General features: G+C 33.0%; 2 protein-coding genes across 2 annotated transcripts; both read left to right on the top strand.

Annotated features, from left to right (window-relative positions):
* Positions 1–3,687: 3,687 nt before the first annotated feature.
* On the top strand, positions 3,688–10,339 carry LOC118747122 (gustatory receptor for sugar taste 64b). Its single transcript, XM_036481113.1, has 9 exons — positions 3,688–3,910; positions 5,843–6,034; positions 6,290–6,487; positions 7,193–7,353; positions 7,506–7,628; positions 9,093–9,247; positions 9,326–9,491; positions 9,805–9,894; positions 10,086–10,339. Exons 1-9 carry the CDS (start codon positions 3,688–3,690, stop codon positions 10,200–10,202), a joined length of 1,425 nt encoding a protein of 474 aa, XP_036337006.1. The 3' UTR covers positions 10,203–10,339.
* A 4,021-nt stretch (positions 10,340–14,360) lies between these two features.
* On the top strand, positions 14,361–20,975 carry LOC118747121 (gustatory receptor for sugar taste 64c). Its single transcript, XM_036481112.1, has 6 exons — positions 14,361–14,484; positions 14,631–14,825; positions 15,066–15,263; positions 16,630–16,790; positions 18,789–18,911; positions 20,817–20,975. Exons 1-6 carry the CDS (start codon positions 14,361–14,363, stop codon positions 20,973–20,975), a joined length of 960 nt encoding a protein of 319 aa, XP_036337005.1.
* The last annotated feature ends 1,135 nt before the right edge of the window (positions 20,976–22,110 follow it).

Raw genomic sequence — 22,110 nt, 5'->3', positions numbered from 1 at the left:
AAATACACATACATATATATGTATGTACAGGGGCGCACCCAGGAATATATTTTGGGAGGGGTTTATACTACTAAAAATATATCACCAGAAAAAACTGAAAATTCGCTTCAGATAAAATGCTCTCAAAAAAAAAAATACACTTTTTCAAAAATTTCATAAATTTCATACACTTTTAACCGACTTCCAAAAAGGGTGAGGTTATCAATTCGCCGGAATAATTTTTCTTTTTTTTTTTGCGTAGCTACCGCATAACTTTGGACCACGTGAACCGATTTCAATAATTCTTTTTTTAATTCTTTTTTTATTGGAATGATGGTACCTCAAGGGTCGTCCCGTAATTTGGTTCAGATCCGATCATTGGATCATGAAAAAAATTAACGGTACTCCTAAATTTTTATATCAGAACTGAAGTCGGTTGTGTTTTTTTTTCTTAAAAAATACTCGTTTAATAAAAAATTCTATAAACACCAGATGTGGTCAACTTTCAAAAGTGATAAAAAAGGTAAAAAAGAGTTTCAACGTTCATTTTCCCTCAATTTTTTATATTTGTTTAATATAATACCGAATACCGAAAAAATTAACTGAACTTGTATTTTTACTATGTAGCTCATTTTGGTGGAACGAATTCGAAATTAAATCTTCGAATCCTTGTTAAGTATGTATCAGTGGTAAACTCTTTTATGCTGTAAAGTGTCAAAAACAACAGTAAGTGAGTGTACATTGCATATTTTTAGGACAATGTTTTCATTCGCAGTGAATCTTTTAAGGGCTCTCAAGAAAAACGAAAAATTCATATAAAATGACGCACACGAAATCGAAAAGAAATTTTCTTCGATCAAAATTTCTTGAATCAGTTTGCAGCTCTAAAGAAAAGTGCTCGTATATTTATTTCTTCAACAAAATTTACAGCAAAAGCAAAGCGTGCTTTTTCAAGCAACATAAATAATAAAAAATATTTTTTTGAGAGCTGGATTCTAAGCCTTAAGGTACAGTTTGTATTTGAGGCTGTTAGCCAAAATCCACCCCTTGTGTGCGCTAATGCATATGTAAGTACTTTCATGCATACTCTAAGTACATATAAATGCGTCTGGTAATTACATACTGACTGATTCTCATTAATTATGAAAATTTGATTACATACAAATGTATGTGTGTACATAAAACCACTGGAGGATACTACTAGCGAAAAATGATAAACAGCTACGTGAAACAAGATGCAACTTTCCACATTTGTGGAATATTTTGTGACACACGAGACAAAAAAATTAAAGAATTAACTTAAATAAAAATAATGTAACAAACTACTTTACCATCAATATAACAATGAAGTGATATATGTATATCTTATAGAACGTTGAAAAATAGTTCTAAAAAGCAAAAGTTTAAATTTAGCACGCTCTTCATTGTAACTCTAGGGTGATTCCAAAAGACCGCATATTTTTTTTGTTTTTTTTTAAATAAAATATAACACAATTTTTCGGAGCGATCTTTTTTATTTCACCGTCGTGTTTTTTAGTTTATGTCATTTATGTACCAAACAGTTGCGGTCGTCGGTTAACCGTCAGTTGTAATAACTACAAATACACTTTAAGCTGGTAATTGAAAAACTGGGTATACCTTTTTTGGAATTTAAAAGCGTGGCATAAGTATATTCCATATATATATTAATTTTTTGTCTTTTATATGCTGGACAACAAATTTTGTTAATTTTAGAACTGGTAATTTAAACTAGACAGACAGATATTTATGAACATTTAAAATAAAACGTACAGTTTTGTTACAGCAAACGCTGCCTCCAATATTTTGCGCATAAATTTGCAAAATAAATAAATAAATTTAGTCCAAGAACGGGCCATTACTTTTTCGTAACTTAAAGCTTTTTTACTTTTAGAAGTAAGTTTTCAAAAATTATATTAAATTAAATATGTATACATGTGCTTCTTTTTCAAACGAAAAAATAAAAATTAAAAGAAAATCAATTAAAAGAAAGAATTTAATTTAAAAAAAAATCGATTAAAAAAGAACAAATATATAAAATAGGTTTCAAAAAAAAAAAACGAAGTGGAATTTAAAAAAAATCTTTTTAAAACCAGAAAATCCAAAAATTAAGGGAAAATTAAACTCAGAAAAAGCTAAAATTTAATCAAAAAAGAAATAAATACAACACAATCTTAAATTGGAATGTAATAAAAATTAGTAAAAAATTAAATTGAAAAAAAACGTATCTAAAAAAATAAATAAAAAAAAGTTTATTAAATTCGAATGAGATTAAAACAAAATATATTTCTTTTTTCAAAACAATAAAACCTAAAAATTAAAAGAAAATTAAATAAATAAAGAAAACATTTAAAAAATATAATATTTATAAAAATAAAATAAAATAAAAAAAATTTGTTTCTTTTTAAAACCATAAATTTTAAAATTTAAAAGAAATTAAAAAAAAAGAAAAACACAAGCAAAATAAAAAAAATATTTAATTTTTTTTTTAAATTTAACGAAATTAGAAATATATATATTTATCTTTTTATATCGATAAATGTAAAAAAATACAGAAAATCCACTGCCCGCAGATTCGAACCTCGGATCTCTTGAATGGTAAGCCAGTTCTTTGCTTACTCTCCCTTTGCGACCTCTCTATTTGCACCATGCTGTAGTGCTTCTGCCAAAAGAGCTTTTCGCCATGAAAGTTGGAAAGGGATTTGGTTTGGTAAGGCTTTCATGCCAGAATAAACAAAATCTTTCAAAATATCTTACCTACTGTCTTGCAGGTGTTTTACAAAATACTTGAAACTATCTTAGCGAGAATTGCCTCGTAAAGCTCACCAAAAACCATTGCACTTTTGGTAAGGAAGTACTCGTATTTTCATTATTACCGTAGAACAAAAAAAAACCTAGGTTCGGATAAATTTTTTTTGTTCGAAATTGCCTTGCAAAAATAGTACTTAAGGTTCAGGGGTGCATGACAAACGTTTATTTGTTTGCTTGTAAGGTGCTCCGCTCTAATGTACACACATTCATACATATGTATGTATGTGTTGATGACTTGCAAGGATTATTGCTCTTCCAGTAGCTGTTGGTACAGTATGTACATACATACATATGTACTTGGTTTTGTTGTCATGTTTATCTGCGATTGTCACACGATTTAATTAGCAACATGGCAAGCAACCAACGCCTTATAGCAAATTGCAACCGCATTTGCAAGGACATACATACATATGTACATATGTGCATGTGTGTGATATGCAACAGCAAGTACATTCAACTGGTAACACGCCCACAAACGGCACTATCCACATTTGTCTAGGTGTATGCGTTTGTGCAAGCAAATAAGCAACTAAGTAGGTGATTGCATGCAATGCAAAGAAAACGGGGACACGTTAAACTGTTTACCATAGTTTTCGGTTTTCATCAACTCTGGCAAAAACGTGCAATTTTCTACAAACGTGAAAATAAATGTACAAACCCGTAAATTAAGTGATGTATGTTTGTATACACATATACTAATATTCCATTTCACCTTTTGGTAAATAAGTAGCTGTGCTGAGGTATTTTTTTTTAAATTTTGCTTGCAATTAACATTGCCAACAAGTTGGAAAATTTTTAGTTACCTTCGAAGTAGCTGGCTGCCACATACATACATACATACATACATACATATCCATGCATACATACATACGTACGTTTATGGATTTCTGTCATTTTATCCTGCGATCAAAACTTAAACTTTTGCACGTAATTGTGGCATTTGTGTTTGTCTACTCCGTGCGTGCGTGCGTGCGTGAACGCCAGTTTGTGCCAGTAGAAGCGGGTATGTCGCAGCCGAAGCAACAAGAACAACAGGATCAAACATTTCACCAGTGTGTCTCCAAAGGTATGTGTATCACATCCATGTTGCATGTTGATGCAGGTAACCATATACATATGTACATACATGTATGTATGTATGTTGGTATTGTAATACAAGTTTTGAGGTTAGCTTGTTAAATTTTGTGAAGCTGCAAAGCTGTTAATTAATATCTCTCTTCTCTTTATTATAAATAATTTTTGGTTTTCACAGTAAATATTTTTAATTGACCACCGAAAATTGTGTGCAAAGTGTTTTAGTGCGAAATTTTATAAGTATTTTTTTTTTGCATTAGTGCACGTGTGTGAAATTGCATTATTAGTGTCAAGGATAAGTTGCATTTTTGCTTGGATTAGAGCAAACAGTGCTTTGGGTAAAGTAATATCAACACGTGTAGATACATAAACTTGTGTGCAAGGAAGAGTTTTTCGAATAAAATTTTAATAAACATGTATAGCACATATGCAGTGTTGTCGTTGAGAATTTTCAGAAAATCTCACAAAAGGGGTCATTGACGAAAAAAGGGTCACCATATTATTTTTGCTTTTCTTTACTAGGAAAAGAATAATTTACATGTTAATACCAATTTACATTTTAATATTATTAAGTCAAGCTTTACACAAAACAGGGTTGCAAACATACACATAAATTGAGTTGCTGCGAAGAGAAGAGTAGCATTTCCTTTAAAAGTTTCAAGTGATGCATTTTTTTTCGTAATTACAGGAGGAAATATTTTATAATAGCACGGTTCTGTTAATATTTCATAAATAAATCTTTGAAAAGGGGCAAAAATGCGCACATATTTTCAGAAAAGTCTCAAAAAATCAAAATTTTTAAAAAGTCAGGTTAAAGGGTAAATAGGGCCAAATTGTCGCATAACGGCAACACTGTACATATGTGTAATAATAATTGTTAAAGCTAAAAATGCAGCATTGATGAAATGAACTTAGTAGCAATGTCCTACAGTCCGTAGAAATAACGCTCTGCCGCAGTACACTTTCACAAATTGATTTTTTTTTTCTTCTAAATATGGTAAACGTATGTATGAAGTGTATGTACGTTTTTGATTTCATAAAAAAGGCACACATGTGCCATCTAGCGAATTAAAATGTAGCCTTTGTCTAAGGAATACACTGCCCAAATTTGGTTGAAAACCGTTCTCTAAAACGATCACATTTATATATGTATGGAGAAATCTTTTGAGATGAGGATTTTTCAATTAAAAAAACACTTAATTTTCAAAATCGTGGTACAATTTTTTCTACCATAAATTATCTATTTTCAACCTATCTGCAGCACATATTAACCCGCGTTAACTTAGTTTAAACAATATATTTAAAATTTTTTCCTGGTCTGAAAAAAAAAAAACATACTCAAAACCAAAGATCACATAAATTAATATTTAACATTTTTTACCTTAACGCTAAGCTTTACGACATAAATAGTTTAGGGAACAGTACAGATCATGTAAGTATCTGCAAAAACCGTACCGATACTTTTATCCCTAAGAATCACCAATTCTGGAATACAACGATTCAAAAAATTGTGTTCCCAAAAAGCAAAAAAAAAAATACAACTTCATTGCATTGCTAATGAGCAAGTAAAGGATTTCCTACAAACTATTTTTTTTTTTTTTACAGGTACTGAAAGGGTTAAGCAGCATAAGTTTCCATCGCTCCAAGTACCATACAGTGTGAAAAAAGAAATTTTCTTTTGTCACAAAATCAAATAAAAGTATCTCCAGATACTTTAAAGCTTGATAAGATAGATAATTCAAGATTATCAGCCATGTCGGACAAAAAATTAGCTTGATCTTTAAAATTATAAAGAAAAATAAACCCGAAATTCTGTGTTTCCTTAAAAATACTCAGCACGTAGAACTCCTCCTTACTCCTTTATTTTCACTTTTTTTTTTTTTTTTAAATAACCTTTGAATTAAAAAAAGTTACTGTTTCAAGCTATTTCATTCTCCTACCTTTTCTTAACTTTATTTAGTGCTCTTCATATCGCAATTTTTTGGTTTACTACCGGTTAAGAATCTACTAGCTGATGATGTGGAACGCGTACAATACAACTGGTGCAGCATACACACTTTGTATTCCGCGTCGATAATTTTGCTAAATGGTTTAGAATTTATGACGGTTGGATATTTAGTGTTCAAAGCTGGAATAAATTTTCATTCTTCAGGTAATTTCCAGGAAAAAAAAGAAATACCACAGTAGCATAGTAGAATACATGCAGCATTACGTAGAGTTCACACACATGCATATAACTGCTCTCATATGTATGTAGATATGTAAATATTTGATGAAACTCATTCAAAAGCTTTTACTTATTGTATTCTCAAATGCATATAAGTATTCAATATGTAGCCGCTACTCGCGAACTCTTCATATTCATTCCTATGCCTATAATGTTTCTATAATCCCTTTCAAATGGCAGGCACAATATCCTTGTTTGTGATTTGTATGCTGGAGCATATTTACTTTTGGCGTTTGGCCATAAATTGGCCATTCATAATGCGTGCATGGCGTCGCACGGAAGAAATATTCCTGCGGGCACCCTATCGTATTTATGCGACATATAATATGAAGACACGCGTTTACGCACTAACTTCATTGGTTATGTGTTGTGCATTTGGTAAGTAGAACATTACTTAGTTATTTAGTAATTTAGAGTATCGGCTCTATTCTGTATCAGTGACAAATTCTTGTCACAGTTTTTATTACCGAAAAATATATAAAACATTTAAAAAAATGTAAAAAAACATAAAAAAAATGTTTGTCACCGATCCAGAATTGGGCTATGTGAATCAATAATCTCTTACAGACTAATGCCGAATTTCCACTAGGCATTGAAATGACAAAAAATGTATGCCATTTAAAAAAAATGCCATGTACATATAAATGAACTTAATGAATATTTTTTAAATGTAATGACACGATTATTTTTTAATGCCCGACTTTGTCATTTGCCATTTTTACTTTTTAATGCCTGGTGGAAATCCTGCATAAGTATATACACATATATTTACATGCAATAATTCTTATAAAGTAAGCTTTAAAGTTACATGTTACTTGAGAAAACGGCCCTAAGACCTCCTCGTTAGCAGATCTTTCAAGTAAATAGTCATTCGAAAGACAGAAAAGAGCTTTCAAAATACATAGCCGCCAGAATTGACTTTTGAAAGACTGTGGTGAGTTGAAAGACAGTGGCCAAATAGCTTTGTTAGTACCAATACCACGGTAGTTTATAAGTTTTGTACACTAACTACTGACCCGCAAGCATAAAAATAGGCTAATAATACAAACATGGTTTTTGTTTTTGTGTTTTTTTTTTTTACAGGAGAGCACGCTTTTCTTGTTTTTAATTCATTTCACAAAAGCAACTTAGAACGTTTACAATGCAAATATAATGTTAGTTTCTGGGAGAGTCTCTACAGGCGAGAGCGGCCGCATTTGAGTAAAGTGGTACCGTTCAACATTTGGTACTTGCCTGTGGTGGAGGTAAGCATATCTCTAAATAAGATGAGTGTAAATCGATTTGCTAGCGAGTAAAGCCTAATTAGACTGGAGACCAATATCCTCATTTTCTTTTGTTGATCTGATGTTCATATTTTTATGTACATATTTCTATTGCATGTTTACTCTCGACGCAGTGGATTAATTTGACTTTAGCTTATCCGAGATCATTTACCGATGCCTTCATCATTTGCGTGAGCGTTGGATTGGCAGCCCGTTTTCATCAGCTACATTTGCGAATTGAAGCGGTGCATGATAAGGTAGGTAAGACACAAATGCTAATTTGCTAGGATTTTTCGCTGATTCCAGATGATAACATGCGAAGGCCTGGTGGTCCACTGAGATACCGTTTCGACTCGCAGTTGCTTCTATCAAATTAAGTTATCAAACTAGTGGGGAACGACCCGGTCTAATGTACATATTCATACATATGTATATTATACGCGAAGGCATATTAAGTGAGGTCATAAGATCTGCACCATTGATTAAAATTTGAAGTTAGAATGTTTTAAGCGATGCAGGCTGAATTGATGTTAAAAAAGTTTTCATAATTCTTGAACAATTTTCCTATTGCGGCCAATGATTTAGGCCTTTTAACGTCATGCGACTTCGCTAGTAAATACAATTTCGAAAGGGTTTTTTTTATTTTGAAAAGATTTTGAGATTTCCGGAATTAGGAGTTGGCTCGTCCGATGTCTTTTAGATTAGAGCAAGTCATCATCCAATTCGCGCTCAACTTCAACATCGAATTCGTCTTATTCTTAGTATTTTAATGCAGTTCTTTCGATTGACTTCTAAATATATAGACACTTTCGCTAAGAACTGCTCGATATTTATTTGTTCTGCCAACAATAACACTGGATCACAAATTTTATTTATTTCTTGTTCACCGAATACCACTATCCAATTTCTATGTACAATTGCTTGTTGTTTCCGAAAATCAAGTAAATATTTTTTTCTATTGATAAGTTTTCAAAATATTTGCAATTTATCGTTATTCAGCTTAAAAAAAGTTGTAGCACTTAATCACGTACTATGTCTTACGAACCAATTTAACAATTGTTATATGAAATACGGTAAATGAAAGCTAACAAAATTTCCTATAAACCGTATACATATAGGTACATACACCACTTTTCGATAGGCCTGATAGTTTCTTTGGAATTACAAACAATTCAAACCTTAACAGGGGAAAAATAAAGGAATAGTGTTTTTTTGTAATTTCTTTATTTTGTATGAAAGCCTGTTCCTTCACAAAAAACGAAGCTACCAATGAAGAATTTTGTATGAAATTTGAGCGGAAGAGACCTATTACTTAGGTGTACATGGCGTATGAGTAACATTCTTACCTGACAATTTTTCATAAAAAAAATCTTTGCGCATTATCGTTCACATCGATATTCTTCATTTTTTTTTGTAATTGAACAAGCTTTAACACATTCTGTTATTTTTTTCCTGCTAAATTTTGATTTTTTAAATTTTTCTAAAAATAAAAAAAAATCTATAACCATCAATTGATTTCACCATGTTAAGTTCTGTGAAAGTAATGTCAGAATTTACTTCCATGCACTTAAACTTGGTCGATGATAATAATCTCTTGGCATATTTATCTCTCATGGAACTTTAATCCGAGGAAGTTTTGACAATAGCCCCTATTGACGACTATACACCATTATATCTTAACTTTTGTGTTTATAGCTTGAAAGTATTGTTACTCATTGCAGGCCCTCCCCATACTATTTTGGACCGAGGTGCGTGAACATTTTCTCGAATTATTGCAACTTATGCGTTTGGTTAACGACCACATAGCGCCACTAATACTACTAGCCTGCAGTAATAATATGTATTTCATCTGCTTTCAACTTTTCAATAGTTTTCAGTGAGTAAATTAAATAGTAAATGACTTTAATCAAGTTCGGAATTTAACCTTCTTTTTTTGTTTTGTTTACATTTACAGAAATATCGGCGTCGACCTGATTGCTGTTTTCGCCTTTTGGTATTCACTCTTTTTCGCCATATTTCGTACCATTCTTACGCTTTTCATGGCCTCCTCTGTTAATGATTACTGTAAACGAATTTTAGTGACGCTGCGCAGTATACCCAGCGCATCGTGGTGTGTTGAGGTACGAGTACGACCCAAACTATGCTATATTAGAAATCATAATGAGTGTCAATGGCTTTGACATTGCCATGAGTCATTGCCACGTTCACAATCACTTTCATATTCACATTCACTATCGCTAACAAACATTTTCACTTTGCTACGTTAGTTTTTTGTTTTTTGGTTTTTGCGTTTGTCTTTGGCAAACTCATTAAATAATTCTATTCGAATATAAACTAATGCATTGTTTTTATATAAGTTTGTGTATATGTGTGAATATTTATTTGCGCCTTTGTGAGCTTAGGATTTATTCTCTCTGCCATAATCTCTTGCAGGCACAACGGTTCAGTGAGCAGTTGGCCTTCGATTTAACGGCTTGGTCTGGCTGTGGCTTTTTCTTTATAACGCGACAACTAATTTTAGCGGTGAGTTGGTAAATATATTTATGTACTTAAGTATGTAGATATGTATGTACATGCATATATAGTACATATGATAAAGGTCACTCGTTACTGTTCAGCTCTTTGGGCTTGACTTTATTGTCGTAAATGTCTATTAAAAGGATGTTATTATGTCATCTTCTGGTCTGTTGTTTTCCACATTTTATTGACTGCAGATGGCTAGCACAATCTTTACTTATGAGGTGATGGTTACAGATGTCATCAATAAAGGCTCCATCCAGCAGATAACAAATTACTGCAACCCGATTGAATACGAAACAGAATCTGTGTGAATTCAGAAGAATGGTGCAGGCTTGAACGTAAGGGAGGATTGTGGGAAAAGTGACTTTTGGAAGGCGAATGGTTGTCTTTAACATGAAATCTTATTGTATATGTGTATATGTGTGGTTTTAGCCTGTTTGTTACTCATGTTGTGGTAAAGTAAGTGACAGCGAAAATATTGGCAAATAAATTTAAAGAATTTCAACGCTGTTTTTACCCAAAAAGTTTGTGCTTAAAGTTTGTCACATTAATCATCCAGCTAAAACATTTACAATTACATAGTAAGTTCGAACGAAACCATTTTTTTTTTCACGTCGGGGCCTATAACAAATATGTATCTGGCGAGCTGATAAAACTTGTCAGTATACTCTTGAGAAAAAATACGCACCGTATGGAAACTAGGACTTAGATCCAAAAGGTAGTAAGTAAATCCGTTAAAAATAAGAAGATTACAAAAACCTAGAGAAGACAGTTGCGAAAAATGTTTACTTATTCCGTTTTGTAATGAACCAGATGTATTAGGGTGGTCCTTAAGCATACCAAAGTCATTGGGAACTAATTTATTTTGGTTTACGTAAAATATAAAGACATCCACGAAAATTGGGTTTGGAAAATTTTGATAAAAAAAATATCTAAATATCGACACAATTTTGACCAGCTATAACACAGCGAGTTTATCAATTTATATAAATAAGTTAAAATAATAAAAAAATCAGGGGTCTAGCAACTGAAAATTTTAATAAAACAATTTTGAAAAAATTCTACACAATTTTGAGCAGCTATAACACAGCGAGTTTATGAATTTTAGTCCGAATTTTTACCAATTTAGCGATTATTTAAAAAGTAAAATTTGTTCTCTAATTTTTTTTTAAGTTATGTAATCTTCGTAGATGTGCCCCTTGAGTTTGTACCACCTTTTGATTAGGCACACGTCAAATTTATAATTTTTTCGTTATTTAAAATTTTGTATAAAATTCAGAAATTTTCGTGTGAAATTTAGATGTGAATTTTTGAGACCACCGTAATATGTACGTATGTAAGTAGGTATTTCCCTTTCCAAAAAATTTCAACACACAAGAAAAAATTAATATACTTGTCAAATTAGGGGCCAAATATAAGAAACTGCGTACTTAGTTTTTCTCTCTGACATCGGGATGTTTTGAAAGGACTTTGAAATTTGAATATTTTTTAATTCAGTGCAATGTAGAATAACAATGTGGGTGTAGAATTGAAAATAACATATTTTTTTTTTTGTACAGCAGGACGAATAGGTATTGAAAATGTTCCGTAGGGCTTAAAACCGTTAATTGACAATTTCACTTTGTATGAAGTTTCGGCGTTTGGCGGGATTCTTCCCGCTACACTTTCACACTATCGAGGTCTGTCGAGTCCATGTATCCCGGAAAGTGGGTGTTGACCAAGTCTTCTACCCACTCCTCGCTTGACTATGTCCAGTCCCCTCAACGCTTACGAATATGGTAGGGTGTGCTTGGAATCTTAGCTAGGAGTTTCCTAAGGCTGCCCACTTCGTTTGTTCCCTCCAAGTTATCACAGAAGTCCGTCCCTTCAGGATTTATTATCTGCCTTTCGCACTTCTCTTTTAAATGCGTCAAGTAAGTCTCTGTACTCTCTCCTCTCAAAATTAATTCGGCGTTGGATTGATGCGGACTTTCTGACACCATTATGAAAGAAAATCTGTTGGAGCATTTAGCGCAAGGGATTCATTATCGCGGTAAAAAATGTATTAATGGTCATATGTTGCTTGAGTTTAATAGCCAACCCATCGTAATTTTAAACAAAAAAAAGTAAGTGCGCCTGGGCCACACTGTAGAAGTGAAACTTACGTTACTTACCTATCTATACATACACACATCTGCTTTTGCTTAAGGTTATATTTTTTCGCTACCTTTACCACTGTTCGTTTTAATAACATTCATGTTATTCTGTTTTTACATTATCTTCATTTTTATCATTATACTCTATCGATAACAAAATCGATTATAACGTCCATCAAAATACCGATACCTAAATCGATGACAAATTCAATAAAAATTTCAATAGCAACATCGATATTACCATTGGTAGCTAAATCGATTAGAAAATCTATAAAAATATCGATAACAAAATCGATAAATATCGATAACAAAATCGATAAATATCGATAACAAAATCGATAAATATCGATAACAAAATCGATAAATATCGATAACAAAATCGATTTCCATCGATAACAAAATCGAAAAATATCGATAAATATCGATAACAAAATCAATAAATATCGATAAAAAAATCGATACATATCGATTACAAAATCGGATAAATATCGATATTAAATTCGGTAACAAAATTGATAAATATCATAACAAAATCGATAAATATCGATAACAAAATCGATAAATATCGCTAACAAAGTCAAATTATCGATAACCAAATCGATAAATATCGACAACAAAATCGATAATTATCGATAACAAAATCGATGAATTTCGATAACAAAATCGGTTAATATCGATAACAAATCGATAAATATCGATAACAAAATCGATAAAAATATCGATTATTTTATCGATGCGTCTCGAGAATCCCTAAAATCTCTAAAATCCAAAAATAGTTCCCAGATTGAGTCTCTGTATCTCACTCTATATCCTTTCCTCTTTAATTACCTCTATTTTAATCTTTCTTCCTCTATCTTCATCTTTGCTTTTATCGGTAACCTCATCCTCCTCTTTGTCTTTACTTCTATGTTCATCATTTTTGTCAGCTACATATTCCCCTTCACATTTATTCTTACATATACATAAGTAAAGTGTTTAAATTTACCTTGGTCTTCATTTTTGCCTTTATCTTTACGCATCTTTGTTTTTGTTGTTATTTTTACCTTTGCCTTTATCCTATTCCTCATTTGTGTACGTAGTCACCTTTACTTTCATTCTTGTATTGGTCTTTTTCTAAGTGTTATTCTTTAACCTTTTGTTAGCAAATTTTTGTTAAATTTATACCATATGCATACACATAAGAAGCACTTGTTTCAGCCCCAACCTATTCCGTTGCACCATTTCCGTTACATCATTTCTGTTGCATCATTTCTTTTGCATCATTTCCGTTGCATATACACAAGAAGTACTTGTTTCAGCCCCAATCATTTCCGTTGCACCATTTCCGTTGCATCATTTCCGTCCCAACCAGATCCGTGTGCAATTTCCGCTGAATTTGCCAATTTACTCCCAACCAACCAACCGCCGCTAAAGAAGTTTCACTTCAAAAATACAACCGACTTCAATGCTTATATAAAAATTTAGGAGTACCGTTAATTTCTTCATGATCAAAAGAACGTAATTAAACCTAATCCGTATGGCTACCACCTTTCCGATGAAAAAAGGATTCTCGAAATCGGTTCACGTGGTGAAAAGTTTTGCGGTAACATACATAAAAAAAAATTATTCCGACAAATGGATAACCTCCTCCTTTTTTTGAAGGCGCTTAAATATCTTTCAATTTAGAAGGCGTAGCAATGCACCTAGGAACTTAACAATTATCATGGAATATTTTTTGCTTTATCTAACATGATTATTGCTAATAAATTGTGTTAGCTATCTAGTTATTAAATCTATTCGAATACGTCTGTTTTTTTCCGGAAAATTTCAAATACAAAACAGATTCAATTGGGTCTCCTGGAAAATGTGCTTTAAAACAAAAATCGACAATTTCTGTTGAATTATGCAGTGATAAAATTGTCAAGCAAAATACCAACTCATACACTCACACGTGCATGCATACATACATACATATGTACCCGCACACAAAAGGGCCACTCCATCATTTCAACTGTGAAAGCGTTATCACCGTAGGAATCTACATGCATAAATGTTCTCTAAGGGGATTTTGTCACATGTGGCATTTGTCTTTCATTTTCACATATTTTTCTGCCAATTCGTGTTGTTGTGCTGATCGAAATCAAAGTAAAATCATTAGTTTGCACGTTTTACAAACTGCAAAATATCAGCTATGAACATGTTTTGCATGAAAATTGTTTTTTTTTTTTTTGCGGTTTTCGAGGTAGCATTGCAATACAGTTGTGAAAAACGCAAACACTTATAGTAGAGGGCCGCAAAATTTACGCAGCTGCTGGCTTGTGGCATTGCATGTGCAAAACTGTTGCAAGCAACATCATGCGGCACTTGAAACCAGAGGAATATTATTTGCGACAATTGAGGGCAAAGGGCAAAAGCGTTGCGTTGGTGAATGAAGCGCCACTCGGCAGCACGAATACTATGCACCATGCGGTTGGACCGTGTAAGTAGCAAGAAGCAGGATATGAACGTTCGTATGTATGTATGTATGTATGTATGTATACCAAAAAATGCAAATCAATTTTGTTTGTGAATTTGCAATATTTTCGTATAAATATCTTTTCATTTAATATCAATCTCTCTCCATAGTTATGATGATCTCACAATTGTTAGCCACATTGCCTGTGACTGGCGTTTGGCTCAAACCCAATGTAGAACACGTCCACTTCAGCTGGTGTACACTGATTTCAATACTTTCCCTCACTCTGATTACTTTCTCGGTCATCGATGTGGTACTCTCAACAAAGGTCGTGATCGAATTGGGCTTGAAGCTGTACACTGTGGGTAAAAAAAAAACACTACACAAAAAAAAAGAAAACCAAATGATACAGTTATGATTCGCCCGCCCAATCCTTTTTGTGTACATATACATGCATGCATGTATGTATGTATGTATGTATTTGTACCGACGTACATTGACATTTCATTGATTGAGGGCTTTTCATTTTACCGCAGTTAATAACAACAACATATCCTTGCACGTGCACATACTTACATGCCAAATTTTCAATTTATTTGCCACAGGTCCTTTCAGTTTCAGCATCATATCTGCTCTGAGTGTGAGCTCATTTTTACATTTGGCACGCAAATGGCCCAATATGATAAAGCATATGCATCGTTGCGAGCAGGTATTTCTGCAGAACTCCTATGCCAATGCAGAATCACGAAACTTTACTCATAATGTGCGTAGGTTTGGCGCAATTTTGCTTTTTGGCGCTGCAGGTATGCATCTGAATACATATGCACATATATAGGTAGATTCATACGTACCAGTGATGGGCACACTGTTTTTTTTTTTAAGATGTAAAAATAATGAATTTAAAAAAGTACTTAGAAATCGCTTAATTTTAAAGAGATAACAGTAGTAAGGTTTTTTTTTTAATTTTGAATTTTGAATTGTCTCGTTGTTGCAGAGGACCATCAACATATATCGCTATCTAAAGTTGAAAAGAAGCCAAGTCCACTTTTTTTTTCAAAATTTAATTTTTGATGCAGAATAACAGATAATGTGGAACTACATTGAAGTTTTGTATTTACTGAACAATTTCAAAAAATTGAACTTGGCACCTTTTTACGTTTAAGTGTGGACTTCCCGCCAACGTAGGAAACATTTTGATAGAAGATTACTGAAATTCTTAGGGGACTTCGTTATACATTTAACCCCATAGTGAAGAAGACATATCGCTAATACGTGGACAAAAAGGGAACGGTGCCGAATGAAAAAAAAAAACGAGTTGGAATGAAAAGAAAGATACAAATATAAACAAAGACACTAAACAACTATAAGGAAAAATATTAAATAAAAATAAATATAAAGATCAAGAGAAATACAGAAGCAAAGACAATTAGCAAATAATACGGCAAAAAGAATTATGATAAGTAATTTGTAAGCAAAAAACCAACCTACCTTAAATTCTTATATACAAATTTCAGAGTACCGTTAATTTCTTCATGATCCAATGATCGGATCTAACCAAATTAGTATGAGACTACTTCTGAGGTATCAGCTTTTCTTTAATAAAGCTCAGCTTTCTTTTCTATAAGGAAGGAGTCTTTGGTCTTACTATCATAAAAAATTCGGCTTCCACGACGAAACATCGGATAACAGACTTTGGAAAGGCTGATCGACTTCGATGGGACTTCGATTGAACTCGGCCAAAACCGCTTAGGCGTTTACAGTGCCAAGTAAAAAGAAGAAATACTTAATTATTTTTTTTTAGTGTTTAGTAGTTAGTATCAAGCGATTATAATTTTGCCCATCACTGGCACGCGCGTGGGACACGTGTAACTTAAAACTTTTTACAAAAGCAGTAAAACCCTTTACAGATGTTTATATGAAGTACTTTCAAGTACTTTCCAATTAAAGTACATAAATAAATGCGTATCTGGTGGTAAACTAACAGAATAAAAGCAATTGCTTTCTCTTAAAATTTCAGACTTTTTACTCGATTTGTTCAAACAAATTTAGGTTTATGATCTGAAATTTTAAGAAACAGCAATTTCTAAGTTTTTGTTCATAATGCCCATTATGTATACAATTATATTTTAATTATTTTTGTTTTGAATAATATCCCGCTATCAATTTTAGTGGAGCATTCGGTGTACATCGGTTCGGCTATTTATAATAACGACCTTCAAATTAAGACATGTAATTTGTCAGTGGATTTTTGGAAAAACTACTTTATGCGTGAACGCTTGCATATATTTTCGATATTCAATTACCATGCCTGGTTGATACCATTAGTGGAGGTAATTAATATGAGCAAATATATATATATATGTATGTAATACAAGGGTAGTTTGATAAGTCAGTGACTTTTTGAATTTTCCTTATCGTATCATTAAGTACAGTACTGCTCCAATCAACTCTAATACTTATGTTAATATGTAGACTACTAAATATCCAAAGCTCATAGAACACGTAATAACACCAGAGTAAAAGCAATAATATGCGCGTATTTTGGTGTTAGTTCTCAACTTTGAGTTTTAAAAATGGGTAAACAAAATTGAACGAATATGCCGTGCTACCAGTGTTGCCAAGGAAAAATTTGGTTTGGAGCTAAAGCGGCCGAGAAAAGAATAAGAAATAATACTTATAGTAGCTAAAATGAAGAGCTAATTTTTTTTTAAGTTGAGCATTTATCGACGTAAGGTTGTTTCTATATTTTCCGCAATTTTAATAAAAACAACGAATTTTATAAGTTTAAGCGATGAAAAAAAAAACTTTTAAAACCAAAATAAGGCGCATATACTTATATAAACTAGACAATGAACTAAAAATAAATACTTTACAAACTGTTAAAATCTGCAATTTCAGATATTTGAATTGACAATAGGGACTCGGGCTACGAATAATTTTTTCGAAAAATATGTCTGAAAACTTGTACTTCCTTTTCTCCTCACATGTAAAATTAGTAGGGTAAAAACAAAACCCGCGCGTTCAGAAAAACGATTTTTTTCCAATTCATTTTGGAATTCATTAACCTAGATGCATGTTTTTATGGTGTCAGTCTGTATTTTCCCGTGAATACAAATGTATGTTTTTCTATATTTGTAATTGTATCAATTCTTAAGTTTTGGCTTTCCTTTTCTACGGTGGCCGCCTGAGAGAGAATACACCGTTTTAGCTTATCGGAGTTCGAATCACTGCCCGGTATAGTTTGTTAGATTTTAGTCAACACTTGTACAATGAACTAAAAGATTTGTAATTTTAATATATTACCAAACACAACTAAAACTTTCTGGAGCTAAATAATTTTTAACACAGAGACCATAACGATTATAAGAAATAAAATTAAATATTGCTCTATAATTATTACTGATCTATGGAAAGTTTGTTTTTCGTCTCACCGGACGATTATTTTAAGATGCAAATTATTTTCGTCTTCTCATAATAATTATATGAACCTCTTATAAATATGTATATCATTGGAAATTGGAAAAAGATGTAACAAATCCATAAAATTATTCTAAAAATAATTTATGTAGATTCAAAAAAATTCCCCTACATTTCTGTGCTAAACGAAAATAGTCCACATAACCCCAAAAACAAAAATAAGCTTTTGAGTTTTTTTAATTAATTGCATGTAACATAAAATAAATTTTTTAATTTAAAATTCTGAATTAAAAATAAATGTTATTATTCAATTACTGAATTAAAAAAATGTATATTTTTAAGCAAGAAAATACGACAAAATGGCTATAAATGAATGATTGTTATTATCTCCAATAGACAATATTTTATAACCGAAGTTTTACTTTTAGACTTTAGCAATTATTCTTCGCGAACATAGAACTGCAAATACTTTTGTTTTTTTTTTCTAAATAAATTAAGAAATACAATAATTACGCCATATCGTCACCTGAATTACAAAAGGCCGTAACTAACCAAAAGTCCAAAATTCACTTTTCATAACCAAGACGCATTTCATCGAATTACATGCCCCCACATCGTTTTTCGCAAAAAAAATTTTGTTATTTAAGGCTTTTAAAGTTTAGGTGACGATTTAGCTGAGCTTTTTTGCATTTCAGATGACGATATGCATACATATGTATATGCGCATATATACTAAGTAAAAATGGGCAATCGAAATGCTCATCTTCGATTAAAATTTCGGTGATGTTTTTACCGAAACAGAACGTTCAGACAATAGTTATTGTTAAACGCTCGATTATTTTGAATATGCATACTTAAGTATTAATCGTATTGTGTAATTAATTGAATTTCAATTAAACATTTTCTTCTAGTGGATTACAATTTCGTCCACATTTGCCTGGAACTATGTGGATATATTTTTGAGCATGATTTTTCGCTGTTTTGCCATACGTTTCCGTCAAATGCACTGGCGTATAAAGCGACATGTAAAACAGGTAAGTCCATCTATTAAAAAAAAAATAATATATATGTACAAGGTACATACATATATATTAGACAATGACTGATCATCAATTATTGAGGCCGAACCGAAACGAACTGAATTTTGGCGAATTTTTTCAGTGTACCTCAAAAGTCGAATCAACATTGTTTTTTGACAAAGCCGAAACGAAATCTCACCAAACTTTTGTTGGTGGATTTAAATGCCAATCCTCGGGCATGCGTTCATCTGACTATATTCTGCATACGACTTGCAGGCCGTCAGCTCCAACAGCTACATCGACTCCATCGTCATCGAGTGGGGGCTCGGGTTCGTTTTGTCCACTACTTTCAATGCCGCTGCCTTTCTCAATCGGGTGGAAAAGTGTTGCCTCCATAATTTAAGTACATACATTCTGGACATCGGTCACTAGGTCGTCATGGTTGTTCTTACAGGATTTCACCCTGGTCTTGAAACCTTTTAAGCCGCTTAACCCTCTGATAAAATTTTCGGGTGTTTTTCTTGTCGGTCAGCATTTCAAGCTCTTCGCACTCAAGTATTTCGGCCTCTCTCTTCTTATTGCGGAAAATATGTCTCGCTTTTCCCTTCAATTGCTTATAGCGTAATTTCGACATAAAACTTTACTAAACCTCTTTAGTTTAATACCCATATTGTATTAGTTCGCTTATTTTATCAATTTAGTTGAATACAATTTTCAAACAGGTGGCAACCCGTTTCATAAAAAATGTTGACAGCAATTTTACCCTTTAGCCTGATACTCATTTTGCAATATTTGCAGTAGAATCTCGAAAAAGTTAACCGAAATATCCCAAGGGTAATTAACTTTTTCGAATTGTTAACTTTTCTAAGCGGGTTTCAAAACTTAAAAAATATAATAATAAACATAGAGATTTTAAGAAATAAAACTAATAATAATATTGCATTATTTACTTTCTTATCAATTTACTTAAAATGCAATTTTCCTACAGTTGGCAACTATTTAATATTTTTTTTCTATATTTTAAGATAGACCTCTAGCAATACATGCACTAAGGTATTATCGTCTCTACCAAAAAATGTCGCCCTTTGATTGGCCCTTTCTCTTTTCGTGTTCGATTCTAAAATAAATTTTACTAGAGTTCACTCTTTGATGCGAAAATGCGAAAGGCAAAAATTAGAGCTTTATTGTGCTCAAAAGCGTGAACAGTGTAGTTGCTTTAGCTGTGAAATATCAAACAGTTCAGCCACAGGGCGGTCTCAAATATTCGTTGCGCTTCGCTTGCGCTGTTGCTTTAACTGCCGAACGATGTACGAACAGCACAGCACAACACAGTTTTCTCGCTCTTTGCATTTCAGTCAGGGCTTTATCTGTGCGTTTGTGCGAAACTAAAAGTGCGAAACGTTGCCATATGTTTGTTATAAAAAACTGTGTATGTCACATTTTCGCACTTTCGCTCAAATGCACATAGTTTTTCCTTTACGAGTGAACTCTTAAAATGTCACACTCTTGTAAGGAAAAAAAGGCACATTCACTGCCCTTTGAAGCCTTGTGAGGTCAGATGGTTGCCCTGAAAATCAGATGGTTGCCTAAAACAACAATATTATGAAATTATAGACAAGGACAAGAACGTAAAAACATGGACTTTTACAGGGTTTAGTGTAAGATCAAACACCTTTTGCACCCTAGAAGGGTCACAATTTTTGGAAGAAACAAAATCACCATTATTTTTCGATAGATGAGCGTAAAATATACAGATAGATAAAAAATTCTAAAATTGTTGATTTGGCTTCTGTTGCTCTCATAAAGACCCCCTTATTAATTTGTCTTTAATATCTATAATGTACAGACATTTGTACATATAGATAAATACCATTTGATACATATTTAGTACATAAGCATTTTGTTTCTTGCAATCCGTAGCATATGGGGGAAGAATTCTGGCGGGATGTGCGTTACGATTTTATGGCTCTAGTCGATGTGCTGCATCTCTACGATGATGGATTGTCAACACTGATACTTGTGTCATGCTGCAATAATCTATACTTTATATGTGTGCAAATATTTCACAGTTTCAAGTAAGTTGCATTTTTTCTACATACTTCATATTTATAATACATATTGGAATGTACGCCGGCTCCAAGATGGTACCAATAAGCAAACGGAATTCGCTGTGTGATATTAAGTAGTAAAATAGTGATGAAGGAGTTCCTGTTTTTTGTTTTGTTTTTTTTTTGTTTACAAATTTCTTCAAAAGTAAACTTACTTGCTGGAGTGTGGACAGACTTAGCTCACTTATGAGTCAAGCACTACGATTGATACATCTTTGGGCAATCGAAGTGGGGCTTAGTATCAACTTAAAATCAGGTACTCTTCACCAGAAAATACAAGGTTTCGAACTGGTCCAAGCCTAAGCTGGATGGGATGTCTTTTCTGGTGAAGCAAAGCACCAACTATCGCGGAATAATATTGTGGAGGAGAGGGCGAAGAAGGCCTCTATGCATGCAAAAAGATGTTGGGCAGCACCAGGGACTTGTCGCCTTCTCCTTCTCACTGAATCTACACGGCGATAGTCAGGCCTATACTGATCCATGGGATATTGGTTTGGTGGACAGCACTGGAGAAGAACGCCTTTCTTAAGAGGATAGAAAGTGTATATAGGCTATCGATGATCGGCATGACAGGGTAGTTAGGACTACGCCAACGGTGGGACTCGACACCTTGTTGCATCTCTTGCCGGCGGACCTATCGACCTAGAATATAGCGTCAACAACTGCCATCATTGCTCATAAGGAGGGCAGCACTCCCTCGAAGCAAATAAACGGAAACTCGATCTGTCCATGATCCGGCAGGCGCAGTAGGCGCGGAACAAAACGCAAGGTGTGCGGGGTTATGTGCAGAGCGTATGAGCTCACGAAGTTTCTCCTTAAATTTAGGTAGACTTTACGAAGATTTATATTGATTTAATTGGAGTGACTGAAAATTAACGTCCAGTGGATACATGAATAAAGCAAAGAATTTCATATAAGTGCTCTGATTTTTATATTTCCCATTTTATTAGACAGAACCATAACAAGGCGTACCCGGGTAACTCTACACTCGGCAAAAAGTCAGCCTAAAATATATTTACCTCAACACTTGATTTGGTAATGTAATGTAACTAAAAACAAAACACAACACAACACAACACAACACAACACAACACAACACAACACAA

The sequence above is a fragment of the Rhagoletis pomonella genome, unplaced genomic scaffold (assembly GCF_013731165.1).
Source record: "Rhagoletis pomonella isolate Grant_MI unplaced genomic scaffold, Rhpom_1.0 Rhpom_scaffold_00011, whole genome shotgun sequence".
Classification (NCBI taxonomy): domain Eukaryota; kingdom Metazoa; phylum Arthropoda; class Insecta; order Diptera; family Tephritidae; genus Rhagoletis; species Rhagoletis pomonella.
Note: the sequence above shows the minus strand (reverse complement) of the source record. Positions and strands in the feature narration are given on the sequence as shown.